Here is a 27,675-nt window from a genome sequence, read left to right on the forward strand (position 1 = left end):
AACAGCTTTCAACACACAGGGGATGCCTCTCAGAGACTACGTCCCATGAAGAAGTGAGGAACCCTGCACTGAACTCTGGGGTGCTTTGATGAAGCCTGTGCTGGATTAAATCCACAGCCCCGGGTACCTGCTATAGCGCTAAGATGAGGACGCCATTGTCTGGGTGCAGGGGGATTCTAATAATGACTTTTACCAAACAAAGACTGCAATACAGCGTCACCTCCATGCTGCCGGACAGCACTCCTGTTCTCTCCAGAAGCTGACTCGCTTGGCAACCGCTTGTGGTTAGTGACATGGGGAGCCCTGCAGCAGCAGCAGCGTGACTGTCACTGACCTCAGGTACTTGCCAAGTCGGGCTTCTTGGAGCTGCTTTTCTTAGCATGAAATATGAACTCATAAGCATCTGTGACCTGGGAACTGGACCAACTTGAACCCAGGCTTGAGAGCCAGAAGATGGTATGGAAGGAAAGGAGCAAATGGCTTCTTAAGAATGCACTCTTCCCCCTGAGAGGTAAATTAATTTATCCAGGGAACCAGAATATCAATTAGCGATTTCATTTTAATCAAGCTCTAGGTGACAAACTGCTCTGCTGAGCTAATTTATCTCATCCAGTGAACCCTCCGCTCCTTGACTGTAGGATGTTGGTTCTGTCTGGGACCAGGTCCAATATTAACAGTAGTTTTCAAGTGGACTCTCGTAGGCCTTATTCAGTGATTAGGAGGGCCGAGAATTCAGGGGAAACTAGGGCACGATTTTGCCCAGGTTTTCCTTCTATTTTGTCTGGGCCTCACCTCATAAAGCAGTTACAACCAAGTATTCTGGAGCCTGGGAAAAAGTAGTTTAAGGCTTTGGGGGTGGTGGGGAATGGCTGTCTGGATTCAGCAACAGATCCAGTATCACCCAGTGAAAGCAAGACAACTTTAGGAGCAAGTCAGAGTAGAAGTTTGCATTCAGACAAGAGACCCCACCTGCACTTGAAGGTCCTGGTTATTTCGTGACATGCTTTTATTGCTTTAAAAGGACATGGTAGATAGTACTGGTCTTGGGGAGTACAAGCTAGTACAAAGTTAGCTTGTATCAGTGCATTACTGAACATGCGAATCGGCCTTGAACGACAGCTTACAGCTGGGTTCCTGAATGGAAATGGGTCTCCCTCAAATACTGCTTTCAGCCTCAGTCTAGGGAACAGGTGAGCAGGGCATGGGTGGACACCCAGGTGTGGAGAATGAAAAGTCTGCAGCAAAGGTCCTTGGCCCTCTAGCTTCTGCATGTCTGTGTAAACCGGGAAGTGGGACAGTGGCATTTGCCTTTCTGATGGCAGAATGAACGGGATCCAGGGGTTCAGAGCCTCCTTACACTTTCATCGGTCATTATCACTCGGAAGAAGCTGGAGTAGAGGCTGGCCAATGTGTCATGCTTAGATGACACAAACCTAGGGGAGCTGGGCTGTTTATGATCGTGATTACAAAGGTGGGGCTTTCTGGGGCCAGAGGTAGGGACGCGTCACACGTGCCAGAAAAGACAAGCAAACCAAAGCCATGCTGTCTCCACCCCCCTGAAGCTCTCAGCCGACACGTTTCTGTTCCAGAGCCATAGGCGACAGGAAGCTGGCTCCATCAGGTCCACGACCCTTACTCTTAAGTGAAAACACAGCCCCTCTGGCCGGTTGCCCTGGCCTATCCCATGTTCAGTCTTTGGAGTGGTGGGTCTCTATTATGAGGTTGAAGGCTTTGGTTATATTATAATAGACCTGCTTTCTGAAGATAGTCTAGAGTTAAAAAAAAAAAAAACCCTCCATGTTTAGTGAAGCCATTCCAGCGAACCAGGGTCTTCATGGCCATAATAACAATAGTTAATGGTGTAGGCAGAGAGCTGACAAATAAGATGGGACAGATGATCCCTTCCTGGCCTAAAAAAATCTGTATGCCTTCAGAAAATTATACAGATTCTTCCTGGCAAGTTAAAAACTCAGCTGCTGCAGCCAGAGCCAGTTACTGGTTTCTCTTTGTCTCTGCAGGAAGAGAGAAGCCAACGCCTAAGCCCTGTGTTGCTGCAGGAAGCGAAACAAGGCGCTTGGTTTTAGCCCTGGCCTTGGGGTTACTAACTTTCTCTCACTTGCAAAGGCCGGCCTACTAAAAACCAAATCAGAACTCATCTTTTATTCTCAGTTTCACTATCAAAGCTTGACTCTTACTGTGCGTCCTTTAACGAAGATAACATGAGGCTCTATTAACAAGCAGTCGCCACCTGTTCCCCTGTAAGTGAATCTGCATGGTCTCCGGTGAGGCCAGTGAATCGGCTTAGGAAGACCCGGAACAAGGTCTTTGACCTGTGACAGGCTCACGAAAGGCACTGAAGTCTGAGTTTAACTTAAACACAGCCTCTCGCCTCTGTGGACTTGTACATGGCACAGCACAGAAAGAGTGGGGGTCACTTGGAGGGGAGAAGTGGAGCAGGTCGCACCTCACTCTGAAGGATCATCACGGCGTGGTTAAAGTGGTGATGCTCTAAGGTCGCTGAGGTCCCATAGAGCTGGGCCAGTGCAGAGTCACTCCTGAAAGAGAACAGAAGGCTGAGTAGGCGGGACCCTTCAGCTCACCATTTCCCGTACCAGCTCTTTGGACTACTCTGCCTTTGGTGGGGGAGCATGAGCAAATGCATTCCAGTTAGCGGCTTGTGGAGTTCATTCATCTTGCAAGAACTTTCTTTGTGTTCAGATGGATGGTCCGGGTGATATGCAATTAACGAGGGACAGTCCTGGGCTTTGATGAATTTATAGAGTAGTGAGAAGTAATATGTGATCATGAGCAAATGAAAAACACAGAAACATACAGACCCCACGTGCTCTGAGTGTGTGTTTGTATGTATATGTGTGTGTATGTGTATGCATATTTGTGTGTGTGCATGTGTATGTATATATGTATATGTGCATTTGTGGGTATTTGTGTGTGTATATCTGTATATCTATATATCTATGTACATGGGTGTGTATGTGTATGCATATAGGTGTGTTATAACTTTTGCTTCCTGATCCATGTAGGTGTCATGAACTAAGCCTTATAGTTCTGAGTTTGCACAGAAACTTTCTCATGTCGTATGTGTTTGAATCTACACTGGAAAAGACTTTGAGAATATTCTGCAGTGTCCTTGTTATTTATTCTACATAGATTTTAACCACTCTCTGTCGAGGTTTCCTCACCCACTCTCGGATCTCAGTGTAGAAGACTAGAAAGCTCCTTGGACTTGAAGTCACAGCGATTCCTTCGGCAAGTGGCCTTGGGTGGTTACTGGACTTGAAGGTCCAGTTTCTTTGTCTCTAAAATTATGCCGTCGCTGTCTGCCTCATCTGTTGTTTATGACACTACAATAAAATTCTGTCTGTCACGGTGCCAGGTAGGGAGTAGATAGGAGTCCACATTAATTATTAATAGATCATTAAAACACACACATTTCCATTTTAAATTAACAAAAAGTTCACTGATACCTAAGGGGGTTACTGTATTATCTATAAATTTCACGTATGTAGAACAACCTATCCCTCAACCATGGCAGTTCAGCATTTTAGAATGTTCCAACGGTTCATCTCCAAGTGTCTCTTTGGATTAGGATTTGGTCCGGAGAGACCCAGGGAATCAAATAGCCATTCTAGAAGATCCCAGCAGTCTCTAGATCCCATCAGTCTCTAGATCCCATCAGTCTCTAGATCCCAGCAGCCTCTAGATCCCAGCAGTCTCTAGATCCCAGCAGTCTCTAGATCCCAGCAGCCTCTAGATCCCAGCAGTCTCTAGATCCCAGCAGTCTCTAGATCCCAGCAGTCTCTAGATCCCATCAGTCCCAGCAGTCTCTAGATCCCATCAGTCTCTAGATCCCAGCAGTCTCTAGATCCCAGCAGTCTTGGCCTGTTGCAGGAAGTTTGCAGCCTTGAAAGGACAGTTTGGCTTTAACTTGCAAAAGCTCATAGCCTGCCCTGCTGGCGAGAGAAGGAAAGGCTGCACAAGAACGATTTCCATCCCAAGCTGCCTTGTGCTCCAGTGTGAGGTGACCCAAGGCTCCCATCAGTCTCAGGGATACAGAGGACATAGGATCCTTGGAGAGACTCAAAGCTACTAGGAGAAGCAGCAAGGTTAGGTTGAGGAGAACTTGTGGTCAAGATGGTTGATGAGTGGTTGGAGGGGACTGGAGTTTAGTCAGATGCGTGTTATTTTCTGAAGTCTTGCCCAAGTTTACTACATCATTAGTTCAGGCTAATCTCATGGATAGGTTAACATTTAAGGTCAGTTGTCATTTGTCTTACAAAGAATGCATGTCCATGACAAATGCATACAACATGACTGACTGAGATACTGAGCTTCTGTGTGCCTGGCATGGAGTAGGTGCTTAAAAGTTACTTGCTCATGGAGCTGTGCGGAGAGATTATGGTTAAACCAGGAGGCTGGCCAGTAATGTTTGTGTCAGCATATTTTATAATGATTGCATTTTTACTAATAAGAGCCGTCATCAGTAAGTGCCTACCATGTCCTGGGGATCACACTGACTATTTAATGCATAACACGACTATTGAGTCGTGATGACAACTATAAAATAGGAGTTGTTTTCTCACTTTATTCTAAAGAAACAGAGGCTTAAGAGGTGACATGGCTCGTGTAAGATCCCACAGACAGCTAGTATCAGGTCTAGGCTTGAATCTAATTTGTAAGCTTCTCATTACAGCAGGAGGATGAGAAGTATAACACACACTTCTGATATTTGATGCTCTATTTTTATGAAGCTGTCGGCTCCCAGTAAAAGGAGCTTTTAAAACACTATTCAGAATTCCACTAGCATAGCTGTTGACCACAGGCTCCAATCCCTATCCCGGCATTCATTTCTGTTAACTAGTTCATTCTGGTATCCTTTGCTCATGGGTGTGAGTTGCTGGGAAGAGGAGGAACATGGGAAGAGGAGGAACATCTTCTCTCTTTTTATTCCTGTTGGTTTAGCAGACCCCATAAACGTTAAGCTAGCGAGATGTTCACAAGCCACTCAGTGTTTTCTTTGTTCAGGATGGATAAAAGGATGTTAGGACACTTTATACTAGGCATCCGAGGCTTGCTTTGCTCTGCGTTTCCTCCCCTTGTCACTGTGGTTTCAGAATATCTGTGCTCCAGTAGGATGCTCAGAGTCTTATTCCTAGATTCTGTATTTGTTCCTTTCTAGAATTCCAGGTCTCATTCAGAAGATATGTACAATTTGAAGTTGGGTCATACTAATGTGGTTTCAGTGCAGGAAGACACTGGACTTCATTCATCCATCCATGCATACATGAAGGCATGTATGTTCCCATTATCAATGTAGCCAACAAGCACTGATGACCATTGCTTTTGTCAGGTCCCGGAAATGTGAAATACAGATGTGTCATTCATGGGTCCTACCTTCGGGAAGCTCACAGTCTCCTAGACTGAGGTAGAGTTCCTTCTCTGATCAGTCCTGTACTAAAATACTCAGCTTCTTGTAGGCAAGAAGCCATCGTAGCAGCCAGAGAATGGAGCTGATACAGTACAGTCACTGAAGCAATACGTCCATTTCACAGGACTCCTGGTGTGTACGACTGTATGTGGTTCCTACCAGTACTTCTAAGACTTACAAACCTCCCAGTGCTTTCCTTCCTGGCCAAGACTCATCAGGAATTCTGTCTGCCCTGCTCTTAGGTCTTCACCTACTGTGGATGTCCTAGGATCACTGAAGCAAACGCCAGTTTAACTAAAACAGAAAATAAACGTGATGACAGTAGATAAATCTGTCAGGGCTTTGTCAGTAAACATTCTGTAGACTATTACTTCTTTGAAATGACAAAAGATATGATGGGCTGAAGTATAAAGGGTTGATGTCAAATAGCTTAGAGAAATGCTGGCTTTAAAAGCTCAAACTTACTGCAGGATTCCCCAGTGGCATCGATAAGTAAAAGACATGCACTGTGTGTGGTTCTACAGGGAGGGATGTGACAGGCAATCTTGTGAGTCCTGACTGATCATAGAGCTCGTACTAAACAGCTCATGTCTTTCATGTAAACACTGCATAAATGCTACATCTCATTTCGATTGTCTATGGTAAATGTATCCAATATCTGACCAGCTTTGGGCACATCCCCCATAGCTGCAGAAAGATGACCATACACATGCATATGTGTGCACATACATAGTGTAGGGGAAGAAGGGGGGGGAAGCACGGTACTTTATAAATGTGAATATTCCTGATGTGCGTTATTGTTTGGATCAACCCAAACCCTGAGAGCTTTTGTTTTTAGACTGTCAGTACACAGAAGGGAGATGTATTGAAAGGTAGAAGGGACAATTCTGTTCCTACAGACATTCGTTGCTTAGTGCAGACACTCAAAGTCCATGCATACCAAAGTGCAGCAGCTCTCACATATTCCTCGAGATGCATATTCTTTGAGGATGAAAAGCTAATGGCGGTGTGCAGCCGTGTCTTCGAGGAAACTTTAAAAAGGCAAACTATGAAAGGTAATTAGGAAGCTGGGAATTGCTGGGAGGTGGTGAGGAGTGGGATTAGGCTGTCAGGGCAGATTAATGTGCCCCAGTATTTCACTTCTGGGACCTGGCCGAAAGCGACAAGATGGGTTTTCATTCCCAAGAAATGAGTGTAAGAGATTATGCTAGAAATGAATAGAAGGGATCTCCTAGGAGAATGCGGTACAAAGCTGGGCCGAGCTGATATTTAATCATCAGGGGCAGCTGTAATAGAGAGGGGGATGAGTGGGCAATGCTGTCCCTGGAGAAAAGAGAGACGAGCAATTTCAGGGCACCGTGGTATTGGTGGCCTCACTACCGATTGATCATTCACCGCACGCACCCCGATACTTAAAAATTAAGGATAAAATATGAAAATGCAAAGGTTCACTTATCAGAAAGGCTAAGCATATAAATCAAATTGCGCTCTCACTAAAGTCATACTTTTTTATTGTAGGAGGCATTTTGCATTTTATATAGTAATTTGTCCCTTGCTAAAAGTCTCCCGTGTTTTTTTGTTTTTTTTTTTAATAGTCTTGTGGATGACACAAAGGTAGCCTATGCTTCACCACCTAACAGCTGCAGCATTTAAGTTCTGTTGCCGAAATCTTCCGAAAGGCTGGGAATAGGCTATGTAAAGTTCGGAGAAGGGGTTGTTGGCTTCTCCCAGAATGCCTAGCACAAGACCTTGAACCCAGAAAACATCCCATTACTAAAGAATGAAAGAGGACAAAAGGTTCCAGATTTTCTCCTGTGGATTTTAAACAATGGTACACTCACTGAAGAAATCTTGTTCTAGTCACTGAACAGTTGTGCCAACACTCTCTGACCTTCACGTCAAATGGAATCTTAACTGAGGTCACACTGGCAATAAGTGTTGGAAATCGAAGTTTGATGTCCTTGGGTAGTAGCAGGACCGATGGTCAGCTACGAGCTGGGAATTGTGTGCAAGATAATAACCTGCTTTGAGGAGACGCTCTGCACCCTCCTAGAGCCTGTAGAGTTGACAGTGGGACTGGAGGATACAGAGAAGTCTGGTGACAATGACATTATTTACTTAACATCTGTGAAAGTTGGTCAGCCCTGGACAACTGACCTGAGACCTCGGGGCATCCATTTCTATTTTTACAAGATTGTGACATGGAAAGATGTGAAAGGTTTAACAGTTCCACATTTGTTACAGGCCTGCATTTTGAGTTGCTGGATGTCAGGATATATTTTAGTTTTCTCAAGCTTATCTGGCGAGATGGTCAACGAACTGAAAGCTCAGGATCAGCAGTCCAAGGCGGATGCCACGGAGTGAAAGGAAGCGTGGGTGCGAAGGTTCAAGAGTGGCTTTTGGAACTGGACAGCCCAGATCCAATTGCCACGGCACCACTGGGTGGTGGAATTTGGACAAGCTGCAAAATGGAGACCGAGCTATCTACAGAAGTGTGGGCGAGGGCATAGCAGAGTTAACAGTCAAATTACCACTTGCCTTGTCTTGGGGACTGGATTTTGCAAGAAACAAAAGAAGAAGAACAATGGGCCTCATCAGGAAGAGCTTTAGTGACACAGGAACCCTGGCTTGCAGTGTGTGACCATGCTCAGGAACATCCCGCTGGCCCAACCTATAATAGGTATGGCCTCCAGGTCTAATCCGCTGAGGGGCGGAAGATCTTCCCCATTCAGTGTGATACACCGACGAGCTGCAAGGGTCAGTGGCAGTGAGGGACGCTGTGCCTTTGTGTACTCCACTCTCTTCAAAAGAACACCGGGGACTTTATTCTTGGTTTGCTGGTTAGCTCTTCTTTTTGTACCAGTGGTAACATGATATCTGGCTGGAAAGAGAGTCCTAGAGGGAGACACACTAACAGAATGTCGTTGGCATGGAAAAGAGGAATTTTTGAAAAAAAAAATTAAGGAAATTCAAACAAGGTTTAAGTAAGAAGCTGTCAAAAGGAGCACATGGTATATACATTAGCAGGCTTTAAGCCTTTGCCACAGCATCAAACCTATGCATCTGAAGGCTATGTTTCACCATCTGCATCCGTAAGAGGTCACATTTATTTACCCTATTAGAAGGTATATTAAAATACATGCAATTCATCCGGTAACCGTTCACTGGTTCAGCAAACATTTCCTGTGTGTGTATTATGTTCCTGGCACTGATGGGTTTCAGGTCTTAACGAAGAAGAGGAGATACACCTGAAAGTCAGCAATCAAAACGGAGCAGGGTGCATGCTTTTGAAAGGACATCGCCAGGGCACTACGGAGGCAAGACACAATGCTGAGGAGAGGGTGCATCAGGTAGACCCCCGGATGTGATGTGTTCAGAGAGGCTGTGGGAGAGGAGCAGGAGGGCACCAGAAAGACAGGAGCTAGCAGGGCCTCACTGAGAGCGAGAGCCTTCAGGACAAGCCGGTGTTAAGCCCGAGAGATGAGCCGGGGTCTGATTTGAAGGAGCCTTAAGAGGCTAAACTAAGGAATATGAATATCTAAGATTTTCAGGAGGCCTGAGGATGAAGCAGGAGTGTGATTTGAACATCTTTGTGCATGAGGAGGAAGTTTTCAGATTACCAAGAAGGCACGAGGAGAGCTGGGCTTTCTGCTGCAGCATGGGAAGCCCAAGGAAGCAGACGTTGCTCCAAGACTACAGCAGAGGGCCTGGCTCTGATGAGATGCGGTCGACGCTGCCAAATGACCCCTACATTCCCTGGGTTAGAGACTAAGAGAAAGGGACACAGATGAAGGGGAAGACTCAGAATTCGAGGATTCGGGGTCTTCCCACGGTTGGTAGAAAGCATCTGGAGATAAACACATGGGAATTACGGCCCTGAGCAGTGCATGAGGGCTCAGGAGTGGGGAGGTGATGCCCTGCACTAATAGCCCAGAGAACAGGAGAGCAAGGTGGGACGCAGGAGGCCTGGAGGCTAACAACGGAGGAAGGCTACATAGGCAGATAAATACCTTTCGTGAGGAAAAACTGAAGCAAAGTTTAGGAAGGAGCCAGTAAGAAAACACGACCTATGCAAGCCTGGCCAACAAAGGAGGGCATGAAAGGGGGGTACAGCAGCTTTGGAAATGGGGACACTGAGGGAGGCGTTAGAGGAAAGACAACAGCACAGACATTTTCCCAAGAAGCTTGCCTAGGAAGGAAAGAAAGACAGCACTCACTAAAAAGGATGTGTGTGTGTGTGTGTGTGTGTGTGTGTGTGTGTGTGTGTGTGTGTGCATGCGTGGGTAGGGGGCATAATTTCAAGATGGAGCGGAGTTATTCAAGCGTTAATTAGATGCACCCATAGGCAGGGAGACGTAGATACAGGAAAGAGGAGGGAGATGGATGGTGAAGGGCTCCAGAGGAGAGAGGCACAAAGGTCCAGGGCAGAGCTGGAACTATCAGCATCGGTGGTTCCATTGAGATAGGAGGGAAAGAGGGAGGACAGATGGGGAGGGATAGATAAGTGCGGGTGGCAGGGGAGGAAATAGAGAGAGTTCTCGATCGATTGCCTCAATTTTCACAGTGAAGTAGGAGGCAAGGGGATCTGTAGAGTGGTGTGAGGAGGTAGTGGAGCTTCTTCAGAGAACGCCGGGGGTACCTGGGGGTACGGGACTGCTAAGAGCAGGCTGAGTGGAGTCAGCAGAAAGATCGCCGTGGGGTCCTGAGCATGCGGCTGGGTTGAGAAGATGTATATCTGCTGTGTCCCGTGCTCACATAACTGTGATATTTTCTCCCAGGGCTCTTTGACAAGTCCGGGCAGGGCAGCAGGAAATTGAATTGTCAGACTGAACGAAGGCTGGGTTTTTGCAGGCCGGATGTCACGGAGGTTTAAGAGGGCTGAGGAACTGTTGGGTACTGCGTATTGAGAAGTGGTGGGCTGTAGGATGAAGGATGGAGAGAGGGACTCTCGGTCAAGACAGTTTGCTAGACCAGATCAAACACAAGAGCCCAAGACATCGACGTCTGACTTAGGAGGTGTTAGGGGATAAAGGGAATGACCAGCTGAAAGCAAGCGGTTGACTCACAGTGGGTTGTTGGGATTTCAGCTGGCGGAGATCTACCTTCTTGGAGAACTTTGAAACCTGTCATCTGGAAGCTAATCCCACCTCTCTATAGAAGCCTTTCTTACTGTTCTCTTCCCACCTGAAAAATCTCTCCACGGTCCCTGGGCATCTTAGCAGATAGCTAGTTCAAAGAACATTAAAATGTGACCTCATGGCAAGAGTCCTGGGATTGAACTGTATCTCTAACATGTCTAAGTCCTCCGGCCCTTGCTACAATGTGAACCACCGAGTAGTGGCTTTCTTGACCAGATAGACTGGTCTATCCAGGTGACTGGTGTACAGGGCCGAATAGTCGATTACCCATACAGGGCCGAATAGTCGATTACCCAACCCCGTGTTTATGTGATTCCTTTGTCTGTTTCCATCTTTTCATGGGGTGAGGAATGGGTAGAGCAAAGCAATCTTTGCTTCATTAATCTTCCTGAGCCTGTTTTTATTCTAATCATCTCAAAAACCAGGCTGGAGAGTAGCAGGTCCAAGCAGCTTGTCATGGGATGGAGGCAAATAGGCTGAGAGGGGAAGAATGGTCCTTTGAAAACCTCAACTGTGCTCTCTGACTGAGGTCGGCAGAGACAGGCCAAATCAACAAGCATGACATGAAGGGCAAATTTGCAATTAAAAGAAGAATGGGGAATTATAAAGATGGATGGGCCCCATGACATGCATGCCCAAGCCTGCGTGGCCTTGGCCTCTGATGCCAGAAATTAATGCTCTACTCTTTAGCACTCGTCACCTTTGGCTCCGAACAGAGAGGCAAATGCATTAAAATCACAACAATTAGAACACTTACTTAGCTTGGAAGGCATTGTTGGTTCCCCTGTGGTCGAGGTCATGACACAGGCATCCCACAATCACCGCTAAAATTTCCACCTCGGTCAGAATCTCTTGAAACCCAGCAGTCTGGGAAGAAGGGGACAATGGCAAGTCAGTGCCAGGGGCAGAAAGGTGGAGCAGCAATCGCCGGTCTCATGCCCACATCACTTAAGGCAATGATTAGCTGTCACCCTCTCAGATGACAGGCATTGAGTGGTCAGTTGCTCAGCCTAAGGTCCCCACCGTGAGGGATTAGCTTGCTGTTGCATCAGGACGGAGTGTCAGCTTGTCTCATTCCCTTTTTTAGAGAGGATTTCGGTGTCCACACCGACAGTCTGGGAAAGGCCTCGAGTGAAATGTGTTTTGACATTGCACACAGGAGGATAAGCGTTTCGTTTAGAAGTAGGAAGGTATGAAGGGACTTTCAAAACCGAAAACTCCCATCCCCAGCGACTACTCAAATGAGGGCCAGCAAACAGAACAAAACCTTGCTCTATAATAAATGGAGGAATAGAGAAGTACTCACATCGCTGTGTGATGATTTAGCTTATAAATCCCTTAATACACATTGGGCTGATGGACAGATTCAAATGCATACAGGTAAGTCCTGGAAACTGAGGGTTAGACAACCCAGGGCTGAGGTTCAAGGGGAGGGTACACTATTCGGAAGCCATTGTTTCTGATCATGGTAGCCCTGTGAACTACGTGGCCGGGGTGTAATTCCTCCTGGAAGTGGTTGGACATCGTTACGGGCAGGAACACAGAACCAGTTCTCCAGCTCCAGCTCCAGTTGGCCCTTTCATTAGTTTGGAGGAGGAAACACACCTTTGGGAGAAAGATCTGTGAGCCTCTCCATCTGAAGCGCTTGCTGCCCCTCCCCCTCACACTACACGTCTCCTGTTCCACTACGTATTAAATTCTCTGTCAGAGGGTAGGAGGCGGGAGTTCGGTTGAAATGACTTTCCATATATGTTTCTTTTCCACAACTCTCAGATCACAGGCTAATACCTGTAAGAGTTTTAGGGCAGTGAAAACTTTTTTTAAAAATTAGTTGTGGTCTTAATACAGAAATAACTGAACAATGGATTGCCACATTGGCAGTTCCATTTCTCAAAACCAACTTGGTTCCCTGACTAGGTTTGGAGACATGCATGACACTGCTTATACAACTGGAAATGTTAACAGAGTTGTGAAGCAGTTCTTGCCAAAGCTCACGTGCACCCTTCACTTTAAAACTCGCTGGACATTTGCTTTTGTTCATTTTATTATTGTAATACTTTCCTGAAGCCATACTAAGAAGCTTAAAGCCAAAAGTCTACAGTCTCCCTCACCGTTCATATTTCCTGATATGTAGATTTTTCTGATTTGTAATGGCAACCAGATTCACTTGTTTAAGTAACTTGGTGACATCACTCCTATATCGCTACACAGTATACATGCGTCTTAGCACTTGAGTATTTACCAAATATTTACAACGCATTCCTATGCTGCTAGGAATTCTAAGAATTTTCAACTGCTTAATTACTTTTTTTTTTTTTTAACCAGTCTTATGAGGTGATAGCTACTATTATCCTCAGTTGCAAATGAGGAAACTGAGTCACGGAGAGGCACCGTCCTGTGCCTAAGGCTCACAACTGATGCAGGGCTTTGGGGAGCCTCTTCCTAGCATCCCTCCCAGAGTGCCTTGAAGCATTGGTGGTATGGTGGTGGAGGAGAGGTGGATGGTCCCTGCACCTCCCTTCCATTCCCAATGTGATCCATGCCCAGAGCTTTTGTCATGGTCACCCTGTAAGTACTATCCACTGCCCAAGTGACTGGTACCCCAAAACTGTTTCTTTTTAATTTTTAAAATATTTTTCTTTTATTGAATATTTTCTTTATTTACATTTCAAATGCTATCCTCTTCCCCAGTTTCCCCTCCAGAAACACGCCATCTCCCCCTGCTTCTCAGAGGGTGCTCCCCCATCTACCCACCTACTCCCTCCCACTTCCCCGTCCTGACATTCCCCTACACTGGGGCATCGAGCCTTCATAGGACCAATCTTCTCCCATTGATGCCCAATCCGCTTATTTCCTGGAGTTCTTATTTCTTTTAACCAGCTATGCCTTCCCACATTCTATATGACTTTGTAAAATCTATTAAATAATTTTGAAGGGAATCAAAAGCCTCACACTTATGTGGTCTTTGGTGTCCTGGGGGTGGTCAGGTCTGGTTTGTCCCCTCCCTGGGGGATGGCCCTATCTCTTGCCTCCTGTGGTTTTCCTTGATGTCTGCCTCATTTTGCAGGTCTTCATAAGGAAGCGGTGTCCATTTCCTAGGGAGCCACTTGTTCTGAGGCTCTGCGTGGCTGGAACGGGGGAGGGGCGCTTATTCTATCTTCACACTCCACTGGCAGTTTGCCTAACAGTGCTAGGGGGAAACAATTCCTCTCAGGGCTCTAAGAGACTCGCTACTTACAACGTTGCTTTTGGGAAGATCACGCCAGTCTTCTTCCTGATATTTTTAGTGTCAGGCTGCTTGCTTCTGAATGTCCTCCCTATTCCCAGTGTTTAGCAATTCCACGAAGCTGTGCTTGGCTCAGGGAGTTCCTCCTCATCCTGTGGACACTGTAAATCTAATCTGCAGGCTCTGTTTCTCCAGCACATGCTCCTTGGGTCTTTCTGTTATTGATTTTCTTCAGTACATTTACTTATTTAACTTTCACACGTGTGTGCATGTATGGACGTCCCGTGGGGTGAACATGGAGGCCACTTTCGGGAGTCTGTCCTCTTATTCCACTATGTGGACGCAGTAGTTTGAATTCAAGTGGCCAGACTTGGGCAGCCTTTCCTGGCTGAGCCGTCTCACCAGTGCTTTTTCCTGTTGTATTTGAGTGGAACTCCGTAAATTATTGAATATCGATTCCATTATTTTTAAAACTTTTTTTCTCTTCTATCTCCTGTACAAAGTATTCCTTCTTTCCATGAGTTTTACATTAATTAGTATTTTCTGCTTCTTTTCTAGTACCATACTGTTCTTCTCCCCCAGATGTATTATCTCCTTTTCTACCTTTCTGAGGAGATTGATAAGATTCCTGAAATTTTTTTTGCTCCTTTGAATTGCCCATGTCCTCCGAGCCCGTTCCTTTCTTTGTGTCCTCTCAGAAGTCCACACTTAGAATGAAGTGGTCTGAAGCTCATCCTATACCAGGGTGGGTGCGTGGTGTCTGCCAGATGCCAGGCCTGGCTAGAGGGTGACCAAATGTCTGGCCTTTTGGTGGAGACTCCCAAACACTAGACCTAAGCTCATGTCTCTGGACTCTCCAACCTGTTGCCTAGAATGGTGTAAACACTGAAACAAAATCAGGAGCTGTGGCTTTGCACCGAGAGGACACTGGTGTTCATGCGTTTCCTCTCTCCCCACGTATCTTGCCCCTTTTGCTGATGTCCTCAAAGATAGTGCTTCATTTTCTCTAGCAAATACTCTGGTTCCTGTATAAGTTAGGGTAAGAACAAATCTGCAGGGTAGATGAGAGAGGGGGACTTGGGGACTCACCATTTGATTCTTTTTTTCCCCTCCATCTTTATTAACTTGCGTATTTCTTATTTACATTTCAATTGTTATTCCCTTTCCCGGGTTTCCGGGCCAACATCCCACTAACCCCTCCCCCTCCCCTTCTCTATGGGTGTTCCCCTCCTCATCCTCCCCACAACAATCACGTTCACTGGGGTTCAATCTTGGCAGGACCAAGGGCTTCCCCTTCCACTGGTGCTCTTACTAGGCTGTTCATTGCTACCTATGCAGATGATTCTTTAACTCACTGTACCCTACTTTGTGGCCTCTGAAGTCTTTAGTTGCTGAGCCTTGGTAGGTCAGGGAAATCTATTCTCATGGATGTGCCTTCTCCTGCCACCTCTCATCCTGAAGGTAGAAGCTGGGTCTTCTTCTTTGCTGCTGTGTTATAAACTATCATTCTCTCTGTCTGTCTGTCTGTCTGTCTGTCTGTCTCTCTGTGTCTGGTCTATCTGTCTCTCTGTGTCTGTCTGTCTCTCTGTGTCTCTGTCTGTCTCTCTCTGTCTCTCTGTGTCTGTCTCCCTCTTTCTGTCTGTCTCTCTGTGTCTGTCTGTCTGTCTGTCTCTCTTTGTGTGTGTGTGTGTGTGTGTGTGTGTGTGTGTGTGTTCTCTGCCTTTGTTGCTGGGGGATTTTGCACAGTAACCTTTTATTTTCCCCTCCTTTTGAAATTTATCACGTCTCTAAAATGCTTCATCATCACGAATACTTTTGAGAACTTAATGAGATGTACAAGCTCTCTTTCTATAAAAATCTAATAATCTCGTACCACTCCAAGGCTACTGAGCTCATCTGTGGACCCTTAGACTGAAGAAGCCTTGAAGCCGAGCAGATCCATGATCACACAAAGCATGTTTACCTCTTCCGACTGGGATACCTGAGTTACTGAAGCAGCACCGCGCTCTTGACTGTGATTTAAAGCTGCCTGGTAAATGGTTTCTGAGAATCATCAGGCCTGAAAAGTGTCCACCTGCCACTAAGTTTCTATTTGCTCCTCCCCCCTCATCCATCTTCCTTCAGGCCCATCCATTCAGACCTCCATCTTCCCAGAGTGAGCAGAAAGTCAGCTGCCCGCTGAAGATAATATACTTTCGAAAAGAAAACAGTGTGTGTGGGGGGTGTTGACGTATTTATTTCCTGACTCTAGCTTATTGTTTTATTTTTCAAATAAAATTATGTCTTTCCTCAATTACTATGAGTTTTATTGACCTTTGTGTCGATATGCCTTCTCACTTGGGTCATCTCGTGGTATATATCAGAAACACAAGCAATAAAAATAATATGTCTAAGTAAAGAGACAGTCAGTTCATAGATCTAGTTCTCACCTCACCTAAGAAAAGCCTCCTTACATGGGGCAGCCCTCCAAATGGCCAGCTTTCAAGGGGCTGATGTGTTTTCTGGGATCATTCTTCCTCTAAGTCCTACTGCATAAAACAAACAGTTAAGGCTTTAAAGTCCTCAGATCGATACCATTCCTTCTCACATTCAGCTAGACTACCAACAAGTTTTCGTCATTAGCTAACGTAAAAATCTAAGCCACTGAAAGCTGAGTGTGCGTAGCAGTGAACGCCAGACTATCACAGACAAAGAAAGTGATTGTCAGGGTGGGTCTGTGAATTCAGTTGCAAGATCAGTGTCAGCCCCAGGTGGTGCTGCAGAGCAGTTCTCCAGCCAAAGGCTGTTCGTACGTACCTGCTGGGCATCAGGCAACTTGCATGTTTGAGAAAATAGGCTTGAGGAAAATATTAACAATTATTAATTCTGTCATAGTGCCCAGTATATGCCAAGCACTCTTCTAAACTTTCTAAAGAACCTCTAGGTAGATACTCTTCTTATCCACCTAATAGATAATGTATCTAAAAGAGCAGAGGTGGAATTAGAGCCCAGGCAACTTGGCTTGTGAATCCAGATCTATTGTGAGATGGGGGTAGATGTGCGGGCCTTAGGAACAGCTGGTGGACCATTTGACATTTTTAGCCTACACTTGTCTCTGTTGCACTGAGATCAACCTGATAGCACGCAGCACGTTACAAATAAGGCTCCATAGAAAACCACGATCTGGAAGGAGAGCCCACTTTTATGAAATGGCTAATACATGCACAGGAGAAAGCCTACTGGGTACACACCAGGAGGCTGGTAGTCAAATTACAAAAAGTTTTACTTTGTGTTAAAAAAAATCCACAGAGAACATCTATTAATCAAAAATTATATACCCTGTATATTTTCAGGGCTTTTTTTTTTTTTTTTTTTTTTTTTAGAAGAGGATTTTATTTGTAATTTCAAAGTTTTTGGATAAGATAATTAATTTTTTAATAGAAAGTAATAAAAAATGTGTTGAATTAAAAATGCAAATTTTTTGTCACCAAACGAAGTCAAGAACAGAGAAGGGCATCGAACACATGTTTGGATTGAAATAATTGAATTCTATATCCTCAAGAATGAGACAGATGGATTTGTTTACCCTGTTTGAGTAAAACAGGGACATTCGGAAAGGTATCCATCCACTTGGCAAATTTTGTAAGTATCTGACTAGCCTAGGCCGAGGGAGAAGTGCAGCCCCATGGAGATTCTGCGTCACGGAAGAGCACACTGGCCGACATTACTGGCTGTCTTTGCTTTTGGAGACAGCAGGTCAAGCACTGCACGTTTGCCCAGAACATTGAACTCAGCCCAGAAGGTACTCAGTCCCATGGGGTCATAATCCCAGGTAGGAGGTCTCAACTCAGCGCTTTCTCTTTCTTCTCTCAGGGACAAGAAAAGCACAGAGTCCCCCCTCAGGTTAGTCTGAGCATTTTTGAAAGTCAGGATGCTTCCAGGACGTTCTGCCCTGCTCCACACCAACATATCTCTAACGGAGATATTTATAGACTTTCGTTCACAGGTTCTGTGAATGGGTGCAGTGGGCAAGCACTTAGCAAGAAGTATGGAGGTCCTCTTAGGTTTTCATTCTAGTACACAAAATGTTGACAGTCACTAGCCTGAGCTTTCGACGGCTACATTGTTACACTTACTTTAGTACTCTGGAGGTTTCTTTGTAAACAAACGTCTGGAGCTGTGCTGTTGGTGGTTGGCCCTGCTGTGTCATGTGAGGAATCTATCTGCAAAACAGAGACCTCCCAACAGAGACCCATGGCTCTATAAGAACCTTCAGTGACACCTCCAATCATTGATTACACATCTCAGTCATTGGAGTGTAAGGGTGGTTAAAAAAAACCTGTTACGGACCATGTTTGGGCTCTATCTGCATTTACTTCAAGTCCTAGATGCTTCAGGCTGGGATCCTTTTATGGTTTGCCTCAAGAAGCAGTGGCTACATCTTGGTACGAGCCCTAAGGACAGGCTGATGAACGTCAAACGATTTTCAGTGACTTTACAAAGAGGATTGTTTTTCAAGCTTTATAGTAGCAGCCGACTTCTCTTGGTAGCCAGCCGGGCTTTTGAGTAAGCTTAATAACTTCTTGCCACAGTTGTCTCTCATTTTAAATAAGAGGTCCTTCTTTGACAGTCAGAGATTGTGTGTAATGAACACCCAGTGGAGAAGGACAGTTGTCATTGTAGTCCTTGAGGGAAGGGAAGGGACAAACTATCCCATGGGCACTCAGGGGCCAGACCCCCTTAGTGTTAAGAGTGGTGCTAAGAGTGGTGTTAAGAGTGGTGTTGAACTGAAAAAGAGGTATGTCAGCCTATCTTGAGACCAGGATGTCCACTGTCTTAAGGGACCGCCATCAGCACCCCTCTGTGTTATCATAGCACACAGCACACCATTGTCCGCATCACCTGACGGAGTGGGATGGCTCTGACCACATTTGCTTTTCTTTCTCTTGAGGATGAATGCAGCCAAGCACTAGTTTGGCATTAATAAAATATTGATTTAAGCACGCAATGATTCTCCCTACCAAACTCAGGGCTGGTGAACTTTACAGTCAGTCCTCAAACGACTTTCTTCTACATTTGGGGATTTCGGAACATACTTGGTCTCATATCAGATCCTAAACCCCAAGGTGCGTTTGGTGTAAATGGTGATTCTGGCGTTCACACAGTGCTGCAAATGTTTGTCCAGGCAAGCCTCAGAAAGGAGAAGAGTCAAAGATGTATCTTATAAAACCTCTTGTCGAGTAGGTGTTTAAAGCATAAATGAAACATTTTTAGGTTGACTTTATCTATTATATTTAGTTATATTAACTGCTTCTAAGACATCACTATAATACAAATATTTTAGAACTATAAAAATCATTAAAAATAGAAGACAATAGTGAATGGCACATGCGCATTGCCTAACCTCAGTGGAGTCTGCATTTGTAGTCTTTTTTCGATCTGTACATACAATTACTTTGGTTTGTTTGCAAGAATATTTCAATACCAATTTCTGGCACCTGTCAACATTATTTTGTTTTTGTTTTTGTTTTTTTTTTTTTTTTTTTTTTGTGGGTTTTTTTTTTTTGCCTTTTGTTTGTTTTGTTTTTGTTGGAGACGGGGTTTTGTTATCTAACCCCAGACTGGCCTTTTAAACTCAGAGCAATCCTCCTGCCACAGCCTCCTGAATGCTGGAATTACTTATGATGGTTGGCAACTTTTTTCCATTCTCTGAATGTCCTGATGTAGTCATATAAAAATCAGTCAACATATTTCTTCTTTTTACATTTTGATAAAATGTGCAAAAAGGGGAACAGAATGCTATGAGGAAAACAACCCCCCCCAACTAAGCAACATAGCAGGGCTTAAGAACAATACATTGTAGGCTAGAGAGATGGCTCAGTGGTTAAGAGCACTGGCTGCTCTTCCAGAGGTCCTGAGTTCAATTCCCAGCAACCACATGGTGGCTCACAACCATCTGTAATGGGATCTGATGCCCTCTTCTGGCCTGCAGGTACATGTGCAAATTGAGCACTCATGCACATTAATTAATAAATAAATAATCTTTAAAAAATGTTAAAGAGAATTCAGATTTAAAAAAAATAATGCATCAGTTAAAAGGGAAATAATCTTGGAAAAGTGCTTAAGAAAACAGAGGCTTCATTTTTACAATCAGATACACAATAAACAGCCTTTTTTGCATCTGCTGCATGCATTTTGCAAAGAAGCAAAAGAAGGAGACTATTGGATTCTCAAAGCCTAAGCTTTGAACACTAAGAACGTGTGTCTTTAGTTTTTTGGTGAGGGCATGTTTAGAAATAGTTTATATTTTATTTATGATAAATTACGAGGGAGCGTAATATCATACCACAGGTTTGTGAGCACACGGAGATGTCACTTGGTGCATATCAATTGTGCAGAAAGCTGGGTCTCTTGAAGCATCCCAAGAGACCCAGTTGATGGGTTTCGAGAATACAGGGGCTCTTCAAAGCTTCCCCCACATCTTATTTACCACCACTGAATCAGGATTAAATATGAGACCCGTGAAAATTTAGAACTTTTTAAAGCCTCTCACTTAACACCTTTAGGTGCTAGGTTTCAGTCCCCAGAAAGTGCCACTAGGAAGTCAAACAGTGCAGAAAATGGAAGCTTTGATGGATGACTGCGGGGTCTCGCTGACCTGAGGATTTGGCTGGCGTCATAAAACACAGAGCGACAGATTAAGCAGTTTACCAACACCGTAAAAGCCTCAAGAATAAACTCACTGAAAAAAACAAAAACCAAAAGAACCCTAATTTGCAACTAGACATCCCCAGACCCCAAACTGCATGCATTTCCTGAAAAGCCTGGACCCAGGAGCGAGGGCTTACAGTTTCTTGGTAATGTCAGACACGATTATGTCCGTACACTTTTACAATTTACATGTCCCAAGAAAAATACCCAGTGCAGGCTGATGGTGCGGGAGAATTTATTTTCACTAGGCGAGGAATGACCCATAACTCATGAACGTCGATGCTCAAAGTGAGTTATGGAGGTTACTCTCCTGCGAGGGGAAATGGATTGGACGATCCTTCTGCCCCACTGTATGTTTGGTTATTAGGGCACCAGGTTCTTAATTATGTGTGGCCCTGCCTTTTTTCTTTTTTTCTTTTGTAAAATAAATGCGAATAAAGAGAATGCCAGCTAGAAGCGTGGAGTGCCTAATCCAGGCTCTGGAATGAAAGTAAAACTGAAAGAGAGAGAGAGTAAAACTGAAAGCCATTTCACATAACTGACGGGCAGGAGCCTTAAATGCGATTGAACCACCGTATCCAAGGTCCATTCCATTGATAATTTATGATGGCCACAGCTGATGTTCTGCAGAAACACTAAACATCACTCCTTCCCTAAATACAAAATTTGCCACACTTTTACCGTTACAGCTACGTGAAGGTTTAAATGTTTTTATTTTATTTCATTTCATTGTTATTGCAAAGCTATAGGACATTTAGATTTCGTTAAGGGAAGTGTAACTACTTATACTGGCCAAGGCTTCTTGGAGACCTCAAACACCATTATCACTAGCTCCAGTGTAGACGCCACAGAACTTACTGTACCTGCCAATGTCACAAGGAATTTGATTCTGTCTCCTGCTGCGGATTCTGGTTACTGAAATGTTTTATTTAACAGCTGGCTGACTCTGTCCTTCCCAAGGGGGAAAACAAAGAGTTCTAATTGTATTCCAGAGAGATTCCTTTTGGGGGAAATTTTTGACCTCGAGGATCAGGACTTATCTGAGAATGTCAGTCACTGGACCGCATGAGACTCTCCAGCTTGAGGCTGGGACAGAATTTCCCCCCTTAATGTTCCTTCTATTCCCCAGCTTGAATTATTGATAAAATGGCATGGCTATCTCCCCAAATAACCTTGTTGACAACGCAAAGGTGGACTTAAGAACACTACCTCCACACTGAAGATTTAGGATTCCCCAGTAAATGTCAGGAGGTGTCAATGCGTGTGCCGTGACACTCGGTTATTATTAGTGTTTAACTGCGGTTCCCCACCAGCGCCATGCCACCAGCGCCACCATAAATTTTAATGTGATCACGTGCGCTTCTCTTTTCATATCCAGCGAATTCTGCAAGATCATAATATCCTATATGAACCCTAGCTGAACCTTAGCGTGATGTGGTGAGAGCGAGATATTGAGCAATGAAAGTTGTTCATGATTACAGTGCTTAAAAACGAAACCAAACAAAAACAAAAGCCCGGACACGGAGCAACATAGTTCTTCAAATAATATTTCCCTCAGTGGAATTCACTCGTTCAATTCATCTTTATTGAGCCCTACAGGAAGCAGGGCAATGCCCGAGGTGATAAAGATTCTATTTATAGGACACTAAGGAATCCTGACTCTTAAGGACCCTTTCTGCTCCCCTTGGAGAATCTGTCAGGGATTACACACCGTTTATAATGCCAACAAACAGAAAGTATGCCTGTGACTTGGACATCAAGGCATGCTTTTTAGTCTACAAAATACAAGCAAAACAGGTCCATTCCTGTATCTGGTTTACACTGTGAATACAGGAGCCATGGTCATAATCTTTCATTACACAAGTGCACAATGGGCTAGCATTTCTTTCTCCTTACATAAACAATGAGAACTTGTACCATCGGTGAATAGGTTTTTAGTCTCTGTTTAGCCAGGATTGATGACAGCATTATCTTGTATATTTATTAGAAGAAGTCAAAGCTCAGAAAAAAAATGAACTATATAGATATCTCTTTCAAATAAAAGATAACCTTGAAGCTTTGATTGCGCAATTTTTTAAATTTCCAGCCAGGTGCATGGAGCAAATCAATAAGCGATCGATGGGGTTCCCAGTGAACTAAATGTCCATCCACATTTATATAAAATTGAGCCCCCATAAAGTTCTCCTTTGTTTCCTTTAATTTCTAATGAGCTAAAGTTATCTGGTTTCCTAAACATGAGGCTGGATGCTTTTGCAAAACCATTTTGAGTCAATAATCTCATTTTCTCTGCATGCAAAAATTTAAGAGATAAAAGCAAGGAAGTTGGTGCAAATATTCATAATTTGAGTGTCCTGTAGTTTGTGGCCCCAAACCGCTCAGCACTGCATAGCTACACACCTTCCCTTTCTCCCAGACAATGGGTTTAGGAAAAGGCACAATCAAATTGCAAGTCACGTGAAGGAGACAGGATTATTCCTGCTAACCCACAGTAATAAAATAGGCCCATTTTCATAGAAGGGGCTCTGTTCTGACAGACCAGCTTTGTTGGTGAATATTTAAAAAAAAAAAACCATTTATTTTTGCACTGGCTGAATCCCTAGTGCCAGAAGAAAAGAAGCACTTTCAGGGACGGTTGGTTAAGGTTTGACTGCCCACTGCCTCCCCCAACACCCTGGGATTCGTCGGGAAACTTTGCCTTGGAGCGCCATCTAGAGGAAGTTCCAGCTCATGTCAGGCATTCTCTTAATCAAAAAATTCCTTCCTTCCTTCCTTCCTTCCTTCCTTCCTTCCTTCCTTCCTTCCTTCCTTCCTTCCTTCGTCTCTCCCACCTTCCCTCTCTCTCTCTTTGTCTCTTTTCCTTCCTTTCTTTTCCCTTTTCCTCTCTTCCTTCCTCCCTTCCCACCCTCCCTTTCCTTCCCTTTCTTCCCATCCTTTCTTCCTTCTTCTCTTTTTCTGTCCCTCCCTCCCTCCCACTCCCTTCCTTCCTTCCTGTTGGTTGGTGGCAAGATGATCAAAAGTTCGACCCAATGTGACCACAGAACTGAGGAAGGTAAGAGGGGGGCAGTGGGGAGGGGTGGAGCTCTGGGGAGAGGATAGTAGAACACAGATGCTGTGTATGCAGAAATGAGGAATGGGGCTCTAACTGGGAAGAGGGGAGGGAGAGAAACACAGAGGGAGCGGGAGGGAGCAAGGAAACATAGCATTAAGTGTGTTTGAAAAGTCATAGGGAAACATTTTTATGTTTCTTAAAACTCACATACATGCAACATGTATGTGTGTATGTGTGTGTGTATGTGTGTGTGTATGTGTGTGTGTCTGTGTGTATATATGTATCTATACAGTTTAAATGAAGTGACACTTGGAGTGACAGTATTGCCTCAGGAACTTTAGACTGTCTAACAAAATCCCCAATGTCAGCCAGGCATGGGAAACTTTCTCTGGAGTTGTTGGTCAAGGGAGTCAAAGAAACTCCCCAAACAGTACAACGTCTAACTGTATTCTAAATATGTATTCGTCTACCCCTGCAGGCATAGCTCTCACTCCCCATCAAAGAGCTTCCTTTTGCAGTTTCTTGCAGATTACGAGAATCCACATCTGGTCCAAATGCTGAAAACAGCAGGGTGTGGGGTGCCCAGCCACAGCTGGGTCATCTCTGACACAGCTCCTTCAAGGCTCAGGGACTATCTTCAGGGAGGGAGCAGAAAGATTGCAAGAGCCACAGGGACAAGATATCGGCTCTGAGATTGTGTCTTCTATACATGGCAGGGGAACTGCACTCATGAAATCTCAACAATACAGCTGCCAACGAAGATCTGTATAGTGAGAGCACCAGTTGACATGCTGATGTGGAGGAGGGAAATGCCACAAGGCCCCACTTCCGGATGAAGAGCTACAGGCAATCAGTGGCTTCCGAGAGAGGAAGACAGTCTTCTCCGGGATCAGCTCCCTGCTATGCTATCCAACCCCAAATGGTCAGCTGTAAACATATGCCCATGCTAACAACATCAAACAGACTCAGAAAGCTGCGTATATAATCACGAATTATATAAGTACAATCATGCAATTAAAGAAGATGAAGCCACGAATTTGAGAGGGAGTGGGGGGCGAGGGAAGGGGGATGGACAAAGAGGGGTGGAAAGTATTAAATACAGTATTCATGTATAAAACCCTCAAAAAAATTAATGCCAAGTCAGGAGGGAGGGTATATTTGATAGGAGTTAGAAGTGAATATAATCAAAATACATTGTATGTATTCTGGAAATTATCAAAAATAATCAAACCATTATGTTTTAAAAGAAGTTCAAGGGCACTGTCATCTACCTAGCCAGTTTAAGGCCATTGAAGGGCAGCCTGGACTATACGAGACTGTCTGCAAAAAAAGAAAAAAGAAGACAAGAAAAAAATTCAGATTGATAGCAAAGTTTGGTTTGGGTTCTAACTTGTTAGACAGAATTAGAATATGAGGTTCCTACAATGGAGACAGAGTCTCAAACTAGTGAAAGACCTCAGTGGTCTTCAGGGGTGCATGCAGCTTTGGTGCCCACACATGGACAGAACGTGGGTGTCCTTGCCGTAGGCTGGGATCCTATGTTAGAAACTAGATTCGATGGGTGAATCAAGCGAATCTTGTCTACGTAGATCAGGCAGTCTTAGCTGTCTTCAGAATTTTTGTCTTGATTTAAAAAAAAAATCTGCCTAAGTAGATTTTCCAAGATCGAGCTGGAGAAGATGCTTGTGTCAGAGTTAAGCAAGTTGGCACTCCAGCCCACCACGACCCTTCAGTAAGTTCGTTGAAATGTAACGAGCAGAAAGTAATGACTCTTCCAGATGCAGCTGCGTAGTTCCATGTGCTGGAGTCTGAAATAATATCCGCTGACATCGTCTTTCCAAGACTCCTTCCTGCAGTTTGCAATCTCCCGCCCGTCTCCCCCAGAGAGCAACAGTGAACTCTCCTATTTCTGCAGCGGCATGAATACAAGAACAAAGCCCGGACTTTTTCTAACAGGGATGCTCTCCAAGTTGCTGAGCAAACACAAAAGTAATGGCACCCTTAAAATACTCCGGCACGATGATGCCCCCAATTATGAGGGGGCGTAGCCGGCATGCTCAACTTTCCTCCGCTTCTTAAGAAGTATTAAGACTTGGTACCACAAACAGCCCACTGATGACAACTCAGCATATTATCCTTTTATACCCGTGGGTGCGCAATGACCCCATCGCTGCTGCCAGATGCTGGCTTCCAGAGAGGCTTGTTATGGAAGACCTCTGCCACCCCTGACTTCTGTAACGCGCAGCGTCACGGCCATTTCTATTTCTTTTCTCTGAGCGATATTTCTGCTTGCTAATTTTGACAATTCGACAAATCCTCAGGTTTTTCTGAGACAACTAGTTAATAAGCCACTGTCTTCGGTGAGCCACGCTCACAAGCTCGATGCATAGAAATAGTTTCTTGTCTACCGAGGTCTTCTCAAGTTAAGCAAGGTGAAGGTGTTTTGGTTTCCAAGCACTTGAGCAAGTAAGTCTCGAGAGTCAGGGCATTTTCCATTCATAAGTAACCGCTCAGCTCTGATGGCGTACACAGTAGAAGGCAGGACCAGTCTGGCTCTCCAGGTCAGTTGATGGACCCCCACACATTCCAAGGGAGAAGTGAGCCCCCTTTCCTCTCACCTTTGTACATGCACCCGAGTTGAAGCCAGTCCTCCATTCACTGTTGAGAACTGACTGAATGCATGGCAGAGTACAGCTGTCCTAGGGTACAGGGGCTGGGGACACATAGGTGAATGCTGTGGAAGGGATTAGAAATTGTCTCTTTCCTCAGGTGGCTCAGCAGGAAATGAGAGATTAGGAATTTAAGACACACAGTAGCAACACGGCTGTCCTGTGCCGGGGCTCTGGGGGAGGAGGCAGTTACCGATGTTTTGGGAGACAGGTGGAGCTTTGTGGAAAACTGGCGTTAGATTAGTACCTTAAAGGTTGGGTAGAAGCTTAATGGGCAGAGCACAGGGTGAAGATTTTCATGAAGGGGAAGAATAAACTTTGTTCATTTGGATCAAAGGAAAATGCATTCCACCCAGGGTCCCAATTTTGTCTAGGTTTTAAGATGTGTACAAAGACAAGAGGCATTTGTATTTATGTGGTAAGAATCCGGAACCCACCATGTATTGTTCACATAGTAAACATGTTTATAGAAACTCACATGTGTGTGCATATCTATACATGTCTCTCTTATGAAGTAGCAGGAAACCCAGACATATCCGAGTCAGAAAACATTGCTCTTGGTCGTTTAGCAGTGTTAGTAGAACCAGGCCAACATTTCTTCCTAGCAAACGGGAACAAGTAGAGGCGATTGTTTTGACCCTGGCCACCACCATTTGCTTTCAGAGTTCACCCCAAGGCTTGTTTCTGGCCTGGTGCCCTGGCATCCTCTGTAAACCACACAGGCCTCTATCAAGGTCTGCCTTTACCCCCCCTTCTCTTGAGGCCTCGCTGGGCATTTCCCTAAGGGAGTGATCTTTCAGAATTCCATATTCTCCTGGGTGATGTTCGCACACCCTCTTCGGCTTCTGCAGCAACCCAATCTGACCCAGGGATCCCTCCTCCCTCTCCTTCATCTTCAGTTCCTTTACAAAGAAGTCACATGGAAAATCCAAGTGTTGGGGTGTGGGGAGGGAGAACGGACAAGAAAACCAGTTCACCGAACGAGAACACCAAAAAGGGGCTCCAGTCCGCACCCCAGGGCTATCCACCCACTTTAAGGTGTCGATGGTTTCTTAGCTTTAAAGCTCAGAAGTTGTCCAGGATCTACTGCCAGAAGCAGGCCGCGTGTGAGCTGCCATGAGGTAACCACAGGCCCATTTCTCAGTGAAATGGAAATGTGTAGGAGTGGCCAGGGGGTCCGCACGGATGAAAGGTGTCCTCCAACACTGACACACACACTTACGGTTAGCATGGCAAACATCAGCTGGCACACGTTGAAGGCGTGTCTCCAGTTGTGGTAGAGAACCATCCGGTAGTTTTTCCTTACTGTCAGAAGCCACCTGCACAGGGTCTGAAATGGGAGAGGGAGGTTGAGTTAGGGAGCGGTTTGTGTCCTCAGAGGACAGCTGTTAACGTGGTGTCATAAGATCAAAACCGTCCACAGGGGACTGGGCAGGTAGCTCAGTGGTTAAGCACAT

The 27,675-nt window shown here is 44.9% G+C and overlaps 1 protein-coding gene across 1 annotated transcript in view; it reads right to left on the minus strand.

Annotated features, from left to right (window-relative positions):
• The window catches only part of Pde11a (phosphodiesterase 11A), a 223,371-nt gene that overhangs the window by 55,965 nt on the left and 139,731 nt on the right, over positions 1-27,675 (minus strand). The window contains exons 10-12 of the mRNA XM_032902539.1: positions 27,441-27,548; positions 11,342-11,451; positions 2,465-2,555 (exon numbers count right to left, since the gene is read on the minus strand). Of these exons, the coding sequence (XP_032758430.1) occupies positions 2,465-2,555; positions 11,342-11,451; positions 27,441-27,548 (309 nt within the window). The remainder of the gene's footprint in view (positions 1-2,464; positions 2,556-11,341; positions 11,452-27,440; positions 27,549-27,675) is intronic.

Source organism: Rattus rattus, chromosome 5 (assembly GCF_011064425.1).
Source record: "Rattus rattus isolate New Zealand chromosome 5, Rrattus_CSIRO_v1, whole genome shotgun sequence".
NCBI classification, from domain to species: Eukaryota; Metazoa; Chordata; class Mammalia; order Rodentia; family Muridae; genus Rattus; species Rattus rattus.